Raw genomic sequence first — 17,350 nt, 5'->3', positions numbered from 1 at the left:
TAACGCATATACTATACTTTGTAGGAAGCATTACGTTGTACTGACTACCACGAAAGGTATCGGCGCACAGCAATTTAACACAGATCCAGATAGTTCGTAGACGATTGGGAAGTAGTGGGTACAGTAAATATAACAGCAGAGCCCACGTGTACAAGCGAGCATCTTCAACTCCCGCCTACGCTATTTATCTTCTCGTTCTGGCGATCATTATTTTTATTGTCGCCCTCATCCTGGTCATCTACCTTATGGTCGAAGACAAGTGAGTACATGCTATACTTAACGTGTATATGTGTGTAAAGCATATATATATATATATATATATATATATATATATATATATATATACCAACACTTGTTTGTATTTTCTCAGATGGGTAAAGTGCTCGATGCACGGATGCAGAGCAATATTACAATAAATATGAGAACACATCAAGTATGTTTGGTACCTATTACTCGAGTTTCACGCATACACGCGATCGTCAGATAGGTAGATTTTATTGTATGAAATTTGCTTCAGGTGCTTACATATAAGTATCAGGTTGGGTCAAACCATTTGGTGTTGTGGGTTGGATTGAAATTTGACAAGTAAAATTTGTTTTCGTGTCGGCACTTGGAGACCAACTCGGAACGCTTGTTTAAAAGGCTAGATTTATCTGCATTGATTATGAATAGCTTCTCTGTAAGGCAAAGGTTGCATTTCTTTGACACATTTGAGTAACTGCTTGCTTTTGATAGGATTGACCATGATATATTAAATGGTTTGTCCTGAGATTTCAAGTGACAGACATATTTTGACAATTCTGTGCTGTTGACGTATGCCTTACTTCGGAAAGATTGGACATGATTTGCATAGCGTGTTTTAAATGTGTTGTCAGTTAGACCGATGTAATATTTCGCCTCATTGGCATCACTTGTAACAGTAGCTTTATAGATTATAGATTTAGACTGGCAAGCCCCCTGGAGTGGGCAATTGGTCTTGATGCGGCACTTACATACGTCAGTGAGTTTTCTATCATTGCGCTGGGTGACCCGTTTGTTGTGTGATTTTATAATACTGTCCATGTTCTGCATGCAGCTGTAGCTTAATTTGACTGTATTTCTGTTAAGAACTTTATGTAATTTACAATCGTTTGGGAAATGTTTCTCAAGGAGACGGAAGAATTCCTTTCCGACGTTGGTTTTCACACTCTTACTGTAGGGTGGGTTGAACCATGTAATTCTACGCTGTCTGCTTCTTGTTTTCTTTACCGGCTTGTCAACACGTGTGTAATTTAGCTGGTCATCGTACCCACTGGCCTTAAGTGCTTCACTGTAAATATCACTGCATGCCTTGTTGAACAGACTCTCATCGCTGGATATGGAGGAGATGCGCTTTCCAACTGTATCGGGGATGTGTTTAATTATGGAGGGAGGGTGGTTGGATTTCTTATTGACATATATCGTCTTGTCGTTAGTTTTCTGTATGGATAGTATTGGCAGTTGCTCAAGTTTAGAGTTATGTCAAGGAATTTCACGATACTTCTGTTTACATCGATGGTTACTTTCAGGCCGAGGTCATTGAACGTGATAAGTTCTTTTTCATTCTATCTGCTTTTCTGCCAGTGGCGTTCTTTATTACACCCAGGCCGTCATCTCTATATAGACCAATATTGTTTTTATCGAAGGATGAAGCAGGTATGTTGATTATATAAAGCCCCACTTGTTCACATACCTCAGCTCCGTCATAACTTCCCATTGTAACGTCATACAAATTGGTGCTATCACGTTTCATCCATGGTACAGTGTCATCAAATAGAATTGATTTCCTTGAATGCACAATGATATCAACATCCCTATCTACAATGGTGGTGTGTTGCGTTGCAAATTCAAGCGTTTTTTTTTTTATCAGGGATTCTGAGATAGATGATAGAAATTCAAAATCGTCTGTTCGAGGCATGCAGTGATATTTACAGTGAAGCACCTAGGGGAGAACCATTTGATTTCTGGGGGGGGTATGGAGGATTTTGAGAAAAAATTGTCACCAGGTGAGATAGAAGAAAAAAAATTGATCCTGTCATGGCCTGAGAAAAAAAAAATTGTCATAACAGACAGAAGTGAAAAAAAATTGTCACAATGCACCAGAAATTAGCAAAATTTGGAAACCTTATTCTCATGTATTCTTTGCCGGCGCGCCGCCATAGGCGACGCGGATGTTTTTACCACAAGCAATTCGTATGTTTTTTCCCAGCACTTATGACATAAGCATGCACTACATAGGTCTACTATACACATCTGAACACTCAATGTTTTCCTTTCCTTTTCTGACCAAGAAATCATATTTCAGGATTTCTGTTGCCCTATCTCAATGGCATAGGCACTATCTAAAGGGGACTATTTGACTTCTGTAAATTGTGAAAATTAAAACACAAGACAGGAGTCAATAAACTAGTGTTAAAACCAATATATTATTCTCTCAATATAAATATGTTAGAAAGATGTACAAGTTGACAATGAAAAATTGAGGAACAACAAATATAATGAAATACAATGTGTGAGCCTTGTTTCTCTGACCACAAAAGATAACATCTTCCCTGAGAACTTACATTGATGCTTGGTCATGTCAATTATAATATGACACCACACACCGGATCACTCACTATAGAGTCCGCTTCTCCTCTTTGAGGACGAAGATGACTTACTAATCACACAACCAAGTGAAGGGGATACAAATCAAGAGAGCGACTGATGAAGGAACCCCATTTTCGGTTCTTAAACACCGTTAAGACGAATCACTCAATCAACAAACCGGTTTACCGGGGACTGAGATCACATGACCAGGGTCAAAGCACTATCGATTCAACGGTGTCTCGCCATGTATTCGGAGGAATACGAAGGGGGAGGGGTCACAAAAAAATTGAAAACTTCAAAACGTGGAGAGGAAGACGTGGGGGGGGGGGGTTACTCAATTTTTTTGTGCGAAATAAATTGAAACACATCTCAGATTGCACCATTGCACACATCCATTTCTCAAAATTTTCACTGCGAGAGGGGGCACCCCGTCTCGTGCTCTCCCCCTTGGGTCTTCTAACAGTTTTACTGGTAAAAGACAAACTGAAAATACCTCTCGGATTGCACTACACTGCACCGTGGCGCACATTTATTTCTCAAAATTTTCGATCTAGGACAAAACTGAACTGTTGTGAATTCATCCTTTATTATCACAGAAACATGTTATAATTTACCTCATTTCAATGATTATTTTGACAGTTAAACATACCATATTCCGGCTTGACACAAGAGGGTCACAGATTTTCTGTTCCTGTATATTCATTTGTCTTCAGTCTCTGGCAAACAGAACTGTTTTTCACAAAGTGTATTGTCATTGTTTGGTTGTTGAATATTGTGACTCAAACACTGATCATGCAAAAAATGCAAAAAGTATCAGTGTTCAATGTCATTTTCAAACAGTTTTACCGAGTGCAAATAACTGAAACTCCTCTCAGATTGCATCATTAAACATATCAATTTCTCAAAATTTTCAATACCAGAGGGGGAACTCCCCTCTCGTTCTCTCTCCCCCTTGGGGTATTCTAACAGTTTCACTTAGTACAAAAACCTTAAAAAACACCTCTCAGATTGCACCAGACTGCACCATTGCACACATCAATATCTTAACAATTTCTATGCAAGATAGGCGAAAAGCCTCTGTAACACTTTCCCATAAGCCTCTCACTTGTTCTCTCCCTGTACTTTCAAATTCTGCCCGGTCAGATATCCTAGTAAAAACCTGTCATAATACTCATCCAAATTAAACAATATACTATATGGTTAGATACTGCGTCAGCTTTTATACACCCGTGGCCACTTTAGAGTTGATTAAGCCTGTCTGGTGCAAGCAGAAATTCTGTTGTATAAACGAAACAAAGTGGTGGTCGGTGTAATAAATGTAAGGTTCACTATCGGCACCCCATTGTTAGGATTTAGATAACGTTCTACTAAAATGTCTCGCCTACCCAATTTAAATCGATCACAACACTGCACTGTAGACACGCTGTAAGTCTGCACTCCGACAATGAACATCAATAACAACGGTCGCGAATATCATACGAGAAAATCCTTCAGTAAGGACGTGGGCAGCTTGATTGTTCAAAATATAAGACATCGTGGTGGCAGTTTGGCATCTAGCGAGGTACCGCGAGGAGCTACAAAAACAAGCAAGCGACCATTTTAAGATAAGCGTGGAGGGAGCCAGAAAAGTTGGGAAGAGATATACATGCATCAGGACAGGTTCCCTTCAACCGGGATGAGAAAAGTGTCGTTCATATGGTTCACACACAAGTGAATACATGTACATGTAAAACGCTACCCCGACTGTACTTTACTCTTACTTTTTCTCTCGTACTAAGTGAAATTGGAGTAAGTTTATTCACGGTTTGTAGGAAAGAAACATGGCTTAGTGCAAGTGAATGTTTATTTCGAAAGTTTTGCAGTCAAGACAGGCGATGTCTGTAATTTAATCGCTAACATTTTCAAAGTGGCATTTTCTCAATTCCCGCTTCTGAACAAAGTCTGAACACGACACTTACGATACACGCTATAGTATCGTTGATATTCATTCACTGCAATATTGAAATCGGCACAAAATGTGTGATGTTCTGTAACACTTGTAACCTCCACAAATGTAATAATCTCCACAAATGTAATATCAACCACAATTGTAATAAAATCAACCACAAATGTAATAAAATAGTCAACCATAAATGTAACAACCCGCAACCACAAATGTAATAATCAAATTAACCATAAATGTAATAAAACTCAACCATAAATGTAATAAACTTGAACTTGCATATCGTTTGTTTATCAATGCCCTGAGTAAATAATAGCTTTCATAAGACTAGTGTAATGTTATTGCATACTTTCCTGAAACTAGGTTTCCTTTCCGAAACACAGAATAGAATACTTTGAGAACGCTATCAGAAAACGGCGAGGTACTGATCAAACCGTTAGATAATGGAAGTGGAACACACACACACACTGATAATTACATAATAAGGAAGCGTCAAAATAACTCGTCATCAGTGATACCACACAAAGTTTATGACAGTGATGACTCAGAACAAATAACAGAGAAATATAAAACCTTATAACAGAAACGTACGACACAAAACATGTTGACGAGAACATATATTTCAATCTAGTAAAAAACAATACGAACACTACCTTGAACACAGTAGAAACAAAATTAGACAACCTGGCATCCCTAGTGAAGGAACAAACTTCAAGTGGGACAATATAGGAATACAGACAATCTATCGATTATTCCACACAATTTATCCACTGAAGACGAATTTGAGGCCATTGATTAAGAAAGAACGGCAATTTTCGAAAAAAACGGCGTTTAAGGATCGTAGTGTTATACAGTCTTCCCCACTCTGGAGTAGAGACTGCACTGACATTCATATTACAGCTGTGTCTCGCCATAGCCAATCAGTTCTATACACAAAACAGTGAAACGTAAAATACACTTTCAAATATACGTACAAACACACTAAAACGCAAACAATCAAGATATGAATAATGTGTGGAGTTGCTTTCCTTATTACGTAGATCAATATTTAAGGGCTAATTCCTCAATTGCAACGACAAAATAGATTTATTACATTTATGGTTGACAAGTATTACATTTATGGGTGTTTTTTTATTACATTTATGGTTACCATTTATTACAATTGTGGTTGGTGTTTTTATTACATTTATGGTTGATTTTTGTTACATTTATGGGCGATATTACATTTATGGGTGCATTTTATTACAATTGTGGTTGATATTACATTTGTGGAGATTATTACATTTGTGGAGGTTACAACACTGACTGCATTTGAAACACATGAGTTTTACCTGAAACTAAATACTGATAGGGCAAATGCTGTGGTCAACATCATTGTATACAGTGTAGTTTATAATCACTCGGTAATTTCAGGCTAATCTGCGTGTCCATGGGGTACCCATAGTAGGATCATTATCACCACTGATACAGGGTAAAGTAACCGTTTTATCACCCTTCTGCAGACAGAATTCCTGCTTGGACCAGACAGGCTTGATCAATACTAAAGTGGCCACGGGTGTATATTTATTTTATTGTGACTTTGAATTTCATTTTGATGGATTCACCTTGTTTGAACCATCCTGAGATAACTAATGATAGTCTAGTAGGGTACATCAGGATTTTAAAGGTCTTTACTGATGCTGTATTTTGTAAATTTTACAATTACATGTATTGGTATTTAACTTTTCTAAGTGGGGGGATCAAGTCAAAATTTCAGAGTCAGAGAGGGAGATTACTCAAATTCATCATTGTTGGCGGGGGGGGGGGGACTCGAAATTTCGGAGTTTCAGGCCGTAAATAATGACTCCTCCCCTATATACAACACATTACAAACTTGATGACCAATTGAAAACCAGATATGAACTGTAAATGCTCACGTGTTTCATTATATATTGCAGTTATGTGTAAATTTGAACCTTTGCCACATATTTGCAACTTCATTGAAAGTATTATGATCAACATAATGAACATAATTCACCACAGATTAACTCTATAGGTCATTAAGTATTGAAATATGTAATTAGCTGAAAAAAATATTAATTTCTTTGACTGCTGTCATTGTATCACCACTTTATATAGCAAGTGTAATTGCCTTTGGTCAAGTCCTTCAAACTATATATTCCAAACTTTGAAAGCTCATTAGATATTCAAACTATAAATTAGCTGACATGAAAACTTAAATGCGAAATGACTTCCAATATTGATATAACCTGGTATATCATCAATATACATAGCATGTTATGCCAATTTTGATCAAATAAATCCAAGTATATATCCCTAATTAGGAAAGTTCATTAAATACACATATTAGGAATTGGCTGAAGCAAAAATGCTTAATGCCTTTCAATAAAGTTAGCCTACATAATAGTATCTTTAATGTACATATAGCAAGTTTCATCAATTTTGGTCATGTAAATTCAAATATATATCCCTAATTTCAAAAATTAATTAAATATGCAAATTAGGAGCTGGATGAAGTAAAAATGCTTAGTGACTTTCAATAATGTCGTATCATAGTATCTTTAATGTACATAGCAAGTTTCGTCAACTTTGGTCTTGTCAATACAGATAAATATCCCTGATTATGAAAGTTCATTAAATATGCAAATAAGGAATTTGCTAAACTTCAAATGCTTAGTAACTGTCAATAATGTTCTATTATAGTATCTTTAATGTACATAGCCAATTTCATCAACTTTGGTCTCGTCAATTCAGATAAATACCCCTAATTAGGAAAGTTCATAAAATATGCAAATAAGGAATTGGCTGATGTAAAAATGCTTCATGACATTTAATCATATTCTATCATAGTATCTTTAATGTACACAGCAAGTTTCATCAATTTTGGTCATGTAACTTCAAATATATAGCCTTAATTTCAAAAGGTCATTAAATATGCAAATTACGATTTGGATGAAGTAAAATGCTTAATAATTTCAATAACGTTAAATCATAGTATCTTCAATATGCATACCAAGTTTTGTCAATTTTGATCAAGTAAATCCAGATATATACTCCTAATTAGGAAATTTCATTAAACATGCAAATTAGTAATTATCTTTCAGGTCACCCCTTAATATCTCTCAAAGCTGATATATCTTGGTGTGATCAACATTTGTAGCGAATCTCATCAAATTGTGTGCAGTCGTTGTCAATATATATCAGTTTTTCTAAAATCATTAATTATGCAAATGAGCAAAAAGTAAGCAGGCCACACCCACCAAAAAACTAATCAGTTCTTGCCATTTGCAAACTGAATCTATGTACCAGATTTGATTCTGATCTGATGAGCCGTTTTTGAGATATTGAGTACACAGACAGACAGACAGACAGACAGACAGACAGACACACACACACACAGATAGACAGACATCGCTGCGACATATGCCCACGTGTGTCAACACGTGAGCAAAAAAATTGCACTGCTTTTCCGTTTGGAACAAAAATTGATGCAGGTCTTACAGTAGAAAAAAAATTGCTGTCACTCTGACAGGAAAAAAAAAATTGCTCCCATACCCACTTCCTCCATACCCCCCGAAATCAAATGGTTCTCCCCTTAAGGCCAGTGGGCACGATGACCAGCTAAATTACACACGTGTTGACAAGCCGGTAAAGAAAACAAGGAGCAGACAGCTTAGAATTACATGGTTCAACCCACCCTACAGTAAGAGTGTGAAAACCAACGTCGGAAAGAATTCTTCCATCTTCTTGAGAAACATTTCCCAAACGATTGTAAATTACATATAGTTCTTAATAGAAATACAGTCAAATTTAGCTACAGCTGCATGCAGAACATAGACAGTATTATAAAATCACACAACAAACGGGTCACCTAGCGCAATGATAAAAAACTCATTGACGTATGTAAGTGCCGCATTAAGACCAATTGCCCACTCCAGGGGGGTTGCCAGTCTAAATCCATAATCTATAAAGCTACTGTTACAAGCGATGCCAATGAGGCGAAACATTACATCGGTCTAACTGACAACACATTTAAAATAGGCTATGCAAATCATGTCCAATCTTACCGAAATAAGGCATACGCCAACAGCACAGAATTGTCAAAATATGTCTGTCACTTGAAATCTCAGGACAAACCATTTAATATATCATGGTCAATCCTATCAAAAGCAAGTAGTTACTCAAATGTGTCAAAGAAATGCAACCTTTGCCTTACAGAGAAGCTATTCATAATCAATGCAGATAAATCTAGCCTTTTAAACAAGCGTTCCGAGTTGGTCTCCAAGTGCCGACACGAAAACAAATTTTACTTGTCAAATTTCAATCCAACCCACAACACCAAATGGTTTGACCCAACCTGATACTTATATGTAAGCACCTGAAGCAAATTTCACACAATAAAATCTACCTATCTGACGATCGCGTGTATGCGTGAAACTCGAGTAATAGGTACCAAACATACTTGATGTGTTCTCATATTTATTGTATATATATATATATATATATATATATATATATATATATATATATATATATATATATATATATATGTATAAACAGATTACTTCAAGTACAAAGTAATGAAATCTAATACTTAAGTTTCATGCATCTTGCAATCCTCAGATAGAGTGAAAGGATTACTAGCTCGACACTCTTACATATATATGATTGGGACGAACCATTCTATTTGTAGGTAGTGTTAAAATTCGATAAATAATATTTGTTTTGGTGGCGACATTTCGAAACCAACTCAGAGCGTTTGTTTAACAGTGTAGATTTGTCAGCATTGATAATGTGCAGCTTTTCTGATATACAAAGATTACATCGCTTGTTCATGTTAGAGTAGCTCAATGCTTTATCAATAATTGACCATGAAATGTCAAAGTCTTGTCCCTTATTTCTTAAGTTCCATACAAATTTTGACAACTCGGTGTCGTTTTTGTATCTCTCGTTACGGAACGATTTCATGTGATTAGTGTAGCGCGTCTTGAAGGTGTTATCAGTGAGGCCGATATAAACCCTCTCTCCGTTGTCCTCCGTTGATACTTTGGCCTTGTACACCACGCCTTTGACTTGACAGTTACCCTTCAAGGGGCATGCCGACTTAACCCTGCAATTGCAATCAGCTGGTTGATCCTTACGCTGTTCTCCGGAGATTACCCTCTTATTGTGTGATTTGATTATACTTGCCATATTCTTCATACAGCTATAACTCACTTTAATTGTGTTTCTATTGAAGATCTTGTGAAGTTTAGACCCCTTTGGAAAATACTTATCGACAAGTTGGAGAAATTTCCTGCCGATGTTAGTTTCCACGTTCTTGCTGAAAGGGGGTTGAACCACGTGATATGACGCTTCCTGTTATTACTTCTCCTCCTTGATTGGTTGGTCTTGGTGAATTCAATTTGCTCGGTGTAACCGCTTGCCTTTAGCGCTGTATTGTATCGCCCTTTATATTTATCAAAGATGCCCTTATCACTAGATATTGTTGAGATGCGTTTGCTTATTGCGTCAGGTATGTGATTAATAATGGTTGGCGGGTGATTAGACTGCTTATGGACATACATTGTTTGGTCGTTTGGTTTACGATACGGGTAGAACTTGCCGTCGTTCAGATTAAATGTCACATCCAAGAAGTTTGTAATCTTCTGGTTTGTCTCGATCGTGATTTTCAGGCCAATGTCACGAAATATCTTTGTGATTTCCTTTCTGATCTTATCCGCCTTGCTGGCCGTGATATTTTTGAGTACACCAAGCCCGTCATCCCGGTATAAGCCGATATGATTCTTATCATACTTTTTGGCGAGTGTGTTAAGTATATACAGACCCACCAGTTCGCATATTTCAGCACCATCGAAGCTGCCCATCGCCACATCGAATAAATCCTTATGCCATAAATAGAATGGTTCGTCCCATCATATATGTAAGAGTGTCGAGCTAGTAATCCTTTCACTCTATCTGAGGATTGCAAGATGCATGAAACTTAAGTAATAGATTTCATTACTTTGTACTTGAAGTAATCTGTTTATTTATAACGCTCTGCTTTTGCATTGAGCACTGTAATTTCCCACGAGGACATCTGAATACTTCGATATATATATATATATATATATATATATATATATATATATATAAGTATACAGATTTCCTCGTGAGAAATTACAGTTACGGTATTCAATGCGGAAAGCAAAGCGTTATAAATAATAACAATAATAACACAAATTACATCAAGTACAAAGTAATAATATCTGTTACTTATGCAATCTCCAGACTTAAATGAAAACATTCTTAGCCTTACACTCTCATTTATCTGTTTGGGACGTACCATTCTATTTGTAGGTGGTGTTAAAATTTGATAAAAATATTTGTTTTAGTGGAGACCTGTTTACACTTAAAGTACATCTACGATTCATCGTCTTGTGTTTGTCGCTGTAACTGAGTGGACACTACTCTTGATATTCTCTCATTAGGGTTAGCCAGAAGAAACTCCTAGAGCAGAAAGAGTTCTTGGAAAGAATGGCCAGCTTGTAAGTATATTATTGGTACAACATTTGATGTGCAAAAGTTTTATGGTATTAAAAAGCTACATCAATCATGGTCTTACTTTTCATCAGAGTGACTGTCTCTGAACAAAGGTATTACATTTGCTTTCATTATTCAGCCAGTGTATGTATGTATGTATGTATGTATGTATGTATGTATGTATGTATGTATGTATGTCTATTCATGCATGATTTGTGTATATTACTTTACGTTTATGTATGCATTTACTTACGTTCATAGGCAAGTCAATGCGTATTTACACATATTAATGTCAAAATTGTATTTTTTCTACTTTAGTAGGAAACAACCAGTACGATTCGCCGAATCAACTGGCGAAACAAGGTAAGCTAAATAACCAACAAGTGCAGTGAATATATATATTGCCGGTTTCGTTAGTACAGTTTAGTAATCTTTTTTGACGCGAATGACTCGGGCTTACTAATTTTCCTCAAAAGTTTCTCATATAAATATATATATATATATATATATATATATATATATATATATATATATATATATATATATATATATATATATATATATATATATATATATATATATATATATATATATATATATATATATATATATAATATTTCATTTACTCAGTTTTTGTTTAACGTTCATAGCTAATGTGGAAAAATTTAGGCAAACCTATTAATAAAGTTTCCACTCGTGCCTCTACTTTTTACTGTAGAATGTGCAAAATCTTTAGGATTCTCGGCCATCACAAATTTTACAATTTTATAACTGCTTCGATGAACATTCTCAACTTGTCATTGTTTCTCTTTGTTCAGCGATGATAGAACTGTTCTGGATGTTGGAACTGATATGGACGACGAACCCCTCCTGAGAACCCGAATGTTAAGTACATACCCAGAACAGTTGTCTATGAGGAACAGGTAAATTAACTTTATGACCCACGCCGTAAAGTATCAAGTATCCGCCTTTGCGAGTATTTGTTTTCCGGACCTCGTGGAAATTAACTAACAAACTTTGAAGTACTAATTCTGTCAGGTTCCTCTCCCTGAAAGTTAGAAGTGCCACCGATATCATTGAACTGTTGGTACTAATGTAGGCCAACAATCAGTATCCTCTTTTTATGGTTGTTTACAAACTGACCCTAATCTTCACTTGAAGTCCAAATGTGCCGTCCATCATCAATTTTCTAACATTTTTACACCTTCCATTACATATGTCGTTACTACTAAGGTCATTAACATTAAACTATGATCATCAGCAACCGTACTGTAGTTAGCCCATGAGTGCCCGTCCGGAGAAGCTCCCGCGACGATACCGAAACACAGTTCTAAAACGAGAACATGAACAATTTGGACAGAAATTGAGACGCCGCATACGACAGGTATAGGTGAAGAAGAATGAAAACTAGTTATGTGAAAGACGCTTGAGTCTAGGCTATACTTGACTTGACTAACCGGATATGCATATCACTCTTTTGACAGGAACTTTCCATGGACGTGTTTCAAGAACCTTCAGAACATGGGGACGACTGGTCTTACGGTGACACGCTCAACGCTCTGGAAGAAATCCAACCTGTTGCCATCGACAATCCAGGTTTCATTGGACGACTATGGCCAGTACATCAAGCTTGAGCCAGATGAAGTCACCACCGAGGATACGCAGGGTCGTCACCATGACCCGACCCCCGCCCCGAACCCTGTTGCGGTTTTGAGTGAACCTCAGCTAGAGAGCGAGCAACCATTGATGTCGACTGCAGAAGATACCTCAGTATCAGCTGCTGCCGAGGACCACAAAAAAGAGGACAGCAAACCGTCGCGCATTTTACCAAACCAGTATAATCCACTGGTTCCACCTCCTCCTCTTCCTCCACCGCCACAGATCAAGGAACCAAGCGTAACATCCGAAAGCGAATCGGAATCGCCTCTGGTTGAAGATAAATCTGAACCCACACCTGAGAAGAAGGACGAGCCTCCATTCCCACCTCCACCTCCTCTGGTGTATAGCCCGCAAACCCAGGGCGAGGTCGCAGAGCCAGAAGCTAATATTCCACAACCGCCCGTACAAGCTAGCGAGACACCATCTTTCGAGAAATATCATCAGCCTACCACGACCTCGCACCCGCCTCCACTACCACCTATTCCACCCCCTCCACCGCCAGTAATACGACAAGATGACGTTACCTCCCTCCAATCTGAACGGAGCGACACCCCCTCTTCCGTAATCTTGAAAGATGACGCCGTACCCGGCGAGGGAGGGCACCGGCCCATCTGGCCCATCGCGACCAACGACTTCCCTCCACCACCTTCGCAAGACGATGCGACATCTCTCCAATCTGAACGGAGCGACACCCCCTCTTCCGTAATCGTGAAAGATGACGCCGGACCCGGCGAGGGAGGGCACCGGCCCATCTGGCCCGTCGCAACCAACGACTTCCCTCCACCACCTTCACAAGACGATGCGACATCTCTCCAATCTGAACGGAGCGACACCCCCTCTTCTGTGATCGTCAGGGATACCGATCAAGTCATCTTCTCCACACTGGATGAACTGTCGGATGCAGACTCGGAGGAAGCGCCATCTACGGTCAAAGCTTTCACGAACCCAATGTATGGAAGGATGTTCGACAATAACGACGACGAAGGCGAAGGGGAGGAAATAGAAATGAATGGTTTCACCAACGGCGACCACTTCGACGCAGCAGGTGACGACTTATACAATGACGATGGCGAAGATGGCAGCGCCAGCAGGCTGACTCGGAAGAGAATGGATGACACCGTTTGCGCAGAGGATGAAATCTTGGAGAAACGTCGTGTTGTTACCTTCAATGACGAGGTCGAGGAACACTACGATGAACGCTTCCCTGACGAACCCGAAGACGTGTTCACCACGTTTTAGTGCCTTTAAAATATTATGAATTATCATATCATATCATATCACATAATATATAAATTTTCATCGATGTTTTTCAATTCGCCTACGTTGTATTTTCAATACTTCAAAGATATTTTCGAGATATTTTAAAGGCATTGTTGCTGAATCAAACGTAATTTTTACAATCCTTGAAGCAGTACACAATTTAAAGGTGCATCTGACACAGATGAAATTCAACCCAATTACACAGGATAAGAGACTGTGTTGTTCGTTTTCAATTATCATGCTATGAGTGGCACTACCATAGTAACCATATGGTAACCACGGTTACACCATATGAACTGTGTATCCATTGGACGTTCAATTATCGTGCAGGTTCTGTTTTGACATGTTCAATGTTCAAATACATATTCTAATGTGCACCTTCCAACACCCTATTTCACCAATTTATACTATTTTGGGAATGTTCAAATCTTCATAGTCGGATTTTAGGACTTCTGATTTCCCTCGATTTGCACTGGGTTTGAAGCTTGAGACAACGAGTTTTTTTCGTGTTTCAATTATGCAAGGGTCCTTACTGTGTGTAAAATATGAATATCTAAAAGCATATCAAACTCTACCTCAATTTCGAGAAGAAATATGAACCAAGTCATGCAATTAAATTTCTATTGGCAGCAATATTTCAATTACGATTGAAATTATTGAGGCCTAGGAGTTGGCAAAACGTCCAAACTTGCCATTCGCAGACCTATTAATATTTATATACTATATGAATGAGTAAAGAAGAAAGTCATAGAGATCATCAAGTAGTCCGATATTTTAAGTAACAAAAATTGAGGTCGCCAACCCAATTTCAATCTGTGCATTGTCCTCTTGCTTGCGTATCAACAATGAATTATCAAATCTTACAGTACAGAAGTGTGGCTTACCTGCCAAAGCAAAACTCCGAATAATGTTAGTTGCGAACAAGATAGTCTATAAGCCCAGTTGCCATAGCAATTATAGTGCTTCCCACAGTTGTTAACTTTGGTCATTTGTTGCAGTATCTGGGCGCTACGAAAGGACGTTAATTATCATATGTATAGAAACATGATCCAATTTATGATCGCATGCATGTACTGGTATACTCGAAATCGAAATATACACTTTTCTTTAATATTCAGAAAGCTTAGCATATTGTAACCAGGACTTGTTTCAATATCGATATTTGTGCAGAAACACTCCTATGAAATCAACAAGGCAGAGGCACTATAAATAATTACAAATACGTATAATATTTCAGATCATGATTAGAACATATATATCTACTGGTGTGAACGAAGCTTGCTAACGCGATTGAAAGCACTGTATTTGTACTTACTGATGATCTTAATGAAGAAGTATGAGCATTCAGAACACATTTCTTAATTTTCTATCCGCCGACGTTTTTATACTGTAACAAAATGAGTGTTTCTGTACAACCATTTGCCCGCAAACCTATTCCATAGAATATAAGGTTCTCGACTTTCTGCAGTATTATATCATCCACAGTGGTTTCAATAAAAAAAATCGGTTCTTGTTCGATCCCGATAATCACGAGCATTTACAAAAAAAACTGCTTTATCTTTTCATCGTCCACCAGACCGTGAATGGAAGGCTAGTTTTGGGGGGCCGCTGACATGCCAGCCCGCTGAGTGCTCGGAATTCGTCGTTTGGCCATGCCATTTACCGTTGCTTTTGAATCTCGTAATTGGTCGAAACTTGAATCTAATCAGTAGGAATTCCTGTAATTTTTGCAATAAAAGTTATATCAGTTAATGATGTTGGGATGTTGTTTATTTCTTTCCATTTGTGACAATATCAATGGAAGGCTTTGCATCAGTTTGACCCAGTGGGTAAACTGTAACATTGAAATACCGCTACGATCCCTACTGAAATTATCGGTCAAATTTGAACCTGAAACCAAAATAAAAATACATATGCGCTCATGTAGAAATCCTCGAGTATACACAGCAGGTCGGTCAGACGCATTATCAAAGCATATTCTTGGGCCTGTTGTAGCCAAAGAAGATGACAAAGTTTGTAACCCCCAGCCTTTTGAGTGCTGTAGTAAAAGAAGACGACAAATTTTGTAAGCCCATTAAGTTCTGAAAATGGTGAAAAATCATAAAGAGGGCTGCAGTTATTGAAATAGTATACTGAAGATAATGATACACAGTACAAAAATAATTTGGCTGTAACACAGATATCAATATATTTTAAGAAGACAGTTTTCATACATTTGAATTAGATATACTTCGATAACACATTCTTCGGGTCCTAATTTCACGAAATATAGCCAGAGACTCTCATAACTTTCTGAGGATTTAAGAATATTAGGGTGATATATTATTCTATTCGTTGACGCAATCGTGACAATCTTCTGTCGGGCTAATGCTAATTCGTTCACCTTAACATGACCCGCCCTGTCAATGGAGTCAACCACGAAATTTTTTTGGACCCTGTACAGTTCCATATGAACATGGATGGACAGTTAATAGCGAAAAGATATGGGTGATAAATCAGTAGGCCTATACACTGCGAGATGGTCCATTTAAGTATAGGTTGAGATAGTATAGAACACCTTTTTGATAACACACACTGTCACACAGATTCAAAAAAATATGCTTTTCTCAACCCAATCGTCATTTTTTGCTCACGTGTTCACACACGTGAGCATATGGTTTAGCCATGTCTGCTGTGTGTCTGTGTGTGTGTCTGTGTGTCCCTGTGTCTGTATCCCCATTATCTCAAAAACGGCTGAACGTATTTCAGTCAAATTTGGTAGACATCTTCAGAATTCAAATGGCTAGAACTGAAAAGGTTTTGGTGGGCGTGGCTTGCATATTAATGAAGTTATCACAGTTTTAATTTTTGTGATACATGGTAGTCTATGGGCAGCATGATGACCATGGTTTCTGGACATCTCGACCCCTAACCAACTCGACCCTAGACAACTCGACCCGCTACCAACCCAACCCTGGTTAGACCTTATAGCCTTGCTCCTTCATGCCAAATATCAAAGTCACAGGTCTTGCCAATTTTGAGAAGAAGATTTTTAAAGTATTATTTTCTGATTTTTCTATGACCTTTGAGACCTCCCCTATACCTATGCAGCTAAGCTATGGCAATGGCTAATTCTGGCGTATGTTAAAGTCCAAGACAGCCAGCGTCTATTGGACAATGGCCAGTAGGGGACCAAATTGCTCTCCACAATTTTGGGATTCCACTCGACCTTCGACCTTGGCATCTTCCCGCAACTCATTTATTATGTGCATTTCTAATTCTGAGCTAGCCAATAGAGCTAGAGGTCTGATTTTTGGTATATAGGGATAACTCACAGTACAATAAATTACCCACAATTCTCTTTGATTTGTACACATGAAG

The 17,350-nt window shown here is 37.9% G+C and overlaps 1 protein-coding gene across 1 annotated transcript; it reads left to right on the top strand.

Annotated features, from left to right (window-relative positions):
• The first annotated feature begins 22 nt into the window (after window positions 1-22).
• On the top strand, window positions 23-15,742 carry LOC139122949 (uncharacterized). The gene is made up of 5 exons (XM_070688838.1): window positions 23-259; window positions 11,020-11,076; window positions 11,390-11,434; window positions 11,890-11,994; window positions 12,556-15,742. Exons 1-5 carry the CDS (start codon window positions 246-248, stop codon window positions 13,967-13,969), a joined length of 1,635 nt encoding a protein of 544 aa, XP_070544939.1. The 5' UTR covers window positions 23-245; the 3' UTR covers window positions 13,970-15,742.
• Window positions 15,743-17,350: the final 1,608 nt, after the last annotated feature.

Source organism: Ptychodera flava, chromosome 22 (assembly GCF_041260155.1).
Source record: "Ptychodera flava strain L36383 chromosome 22, AS_Pfla_20210202, whole genome shotgun sequence".
Lineage (NCBI taxonomy): Eukaryota > Metazoa > Hemichordata > Enteropneusta > Ptychoderidae > Ptychodera > Ptychodera flava.
The sequence above is the reverse complement of the archived record's forward strand: the minus strand, read 5'-3'. Positions and strand labels throughout refer to the sequence as shown.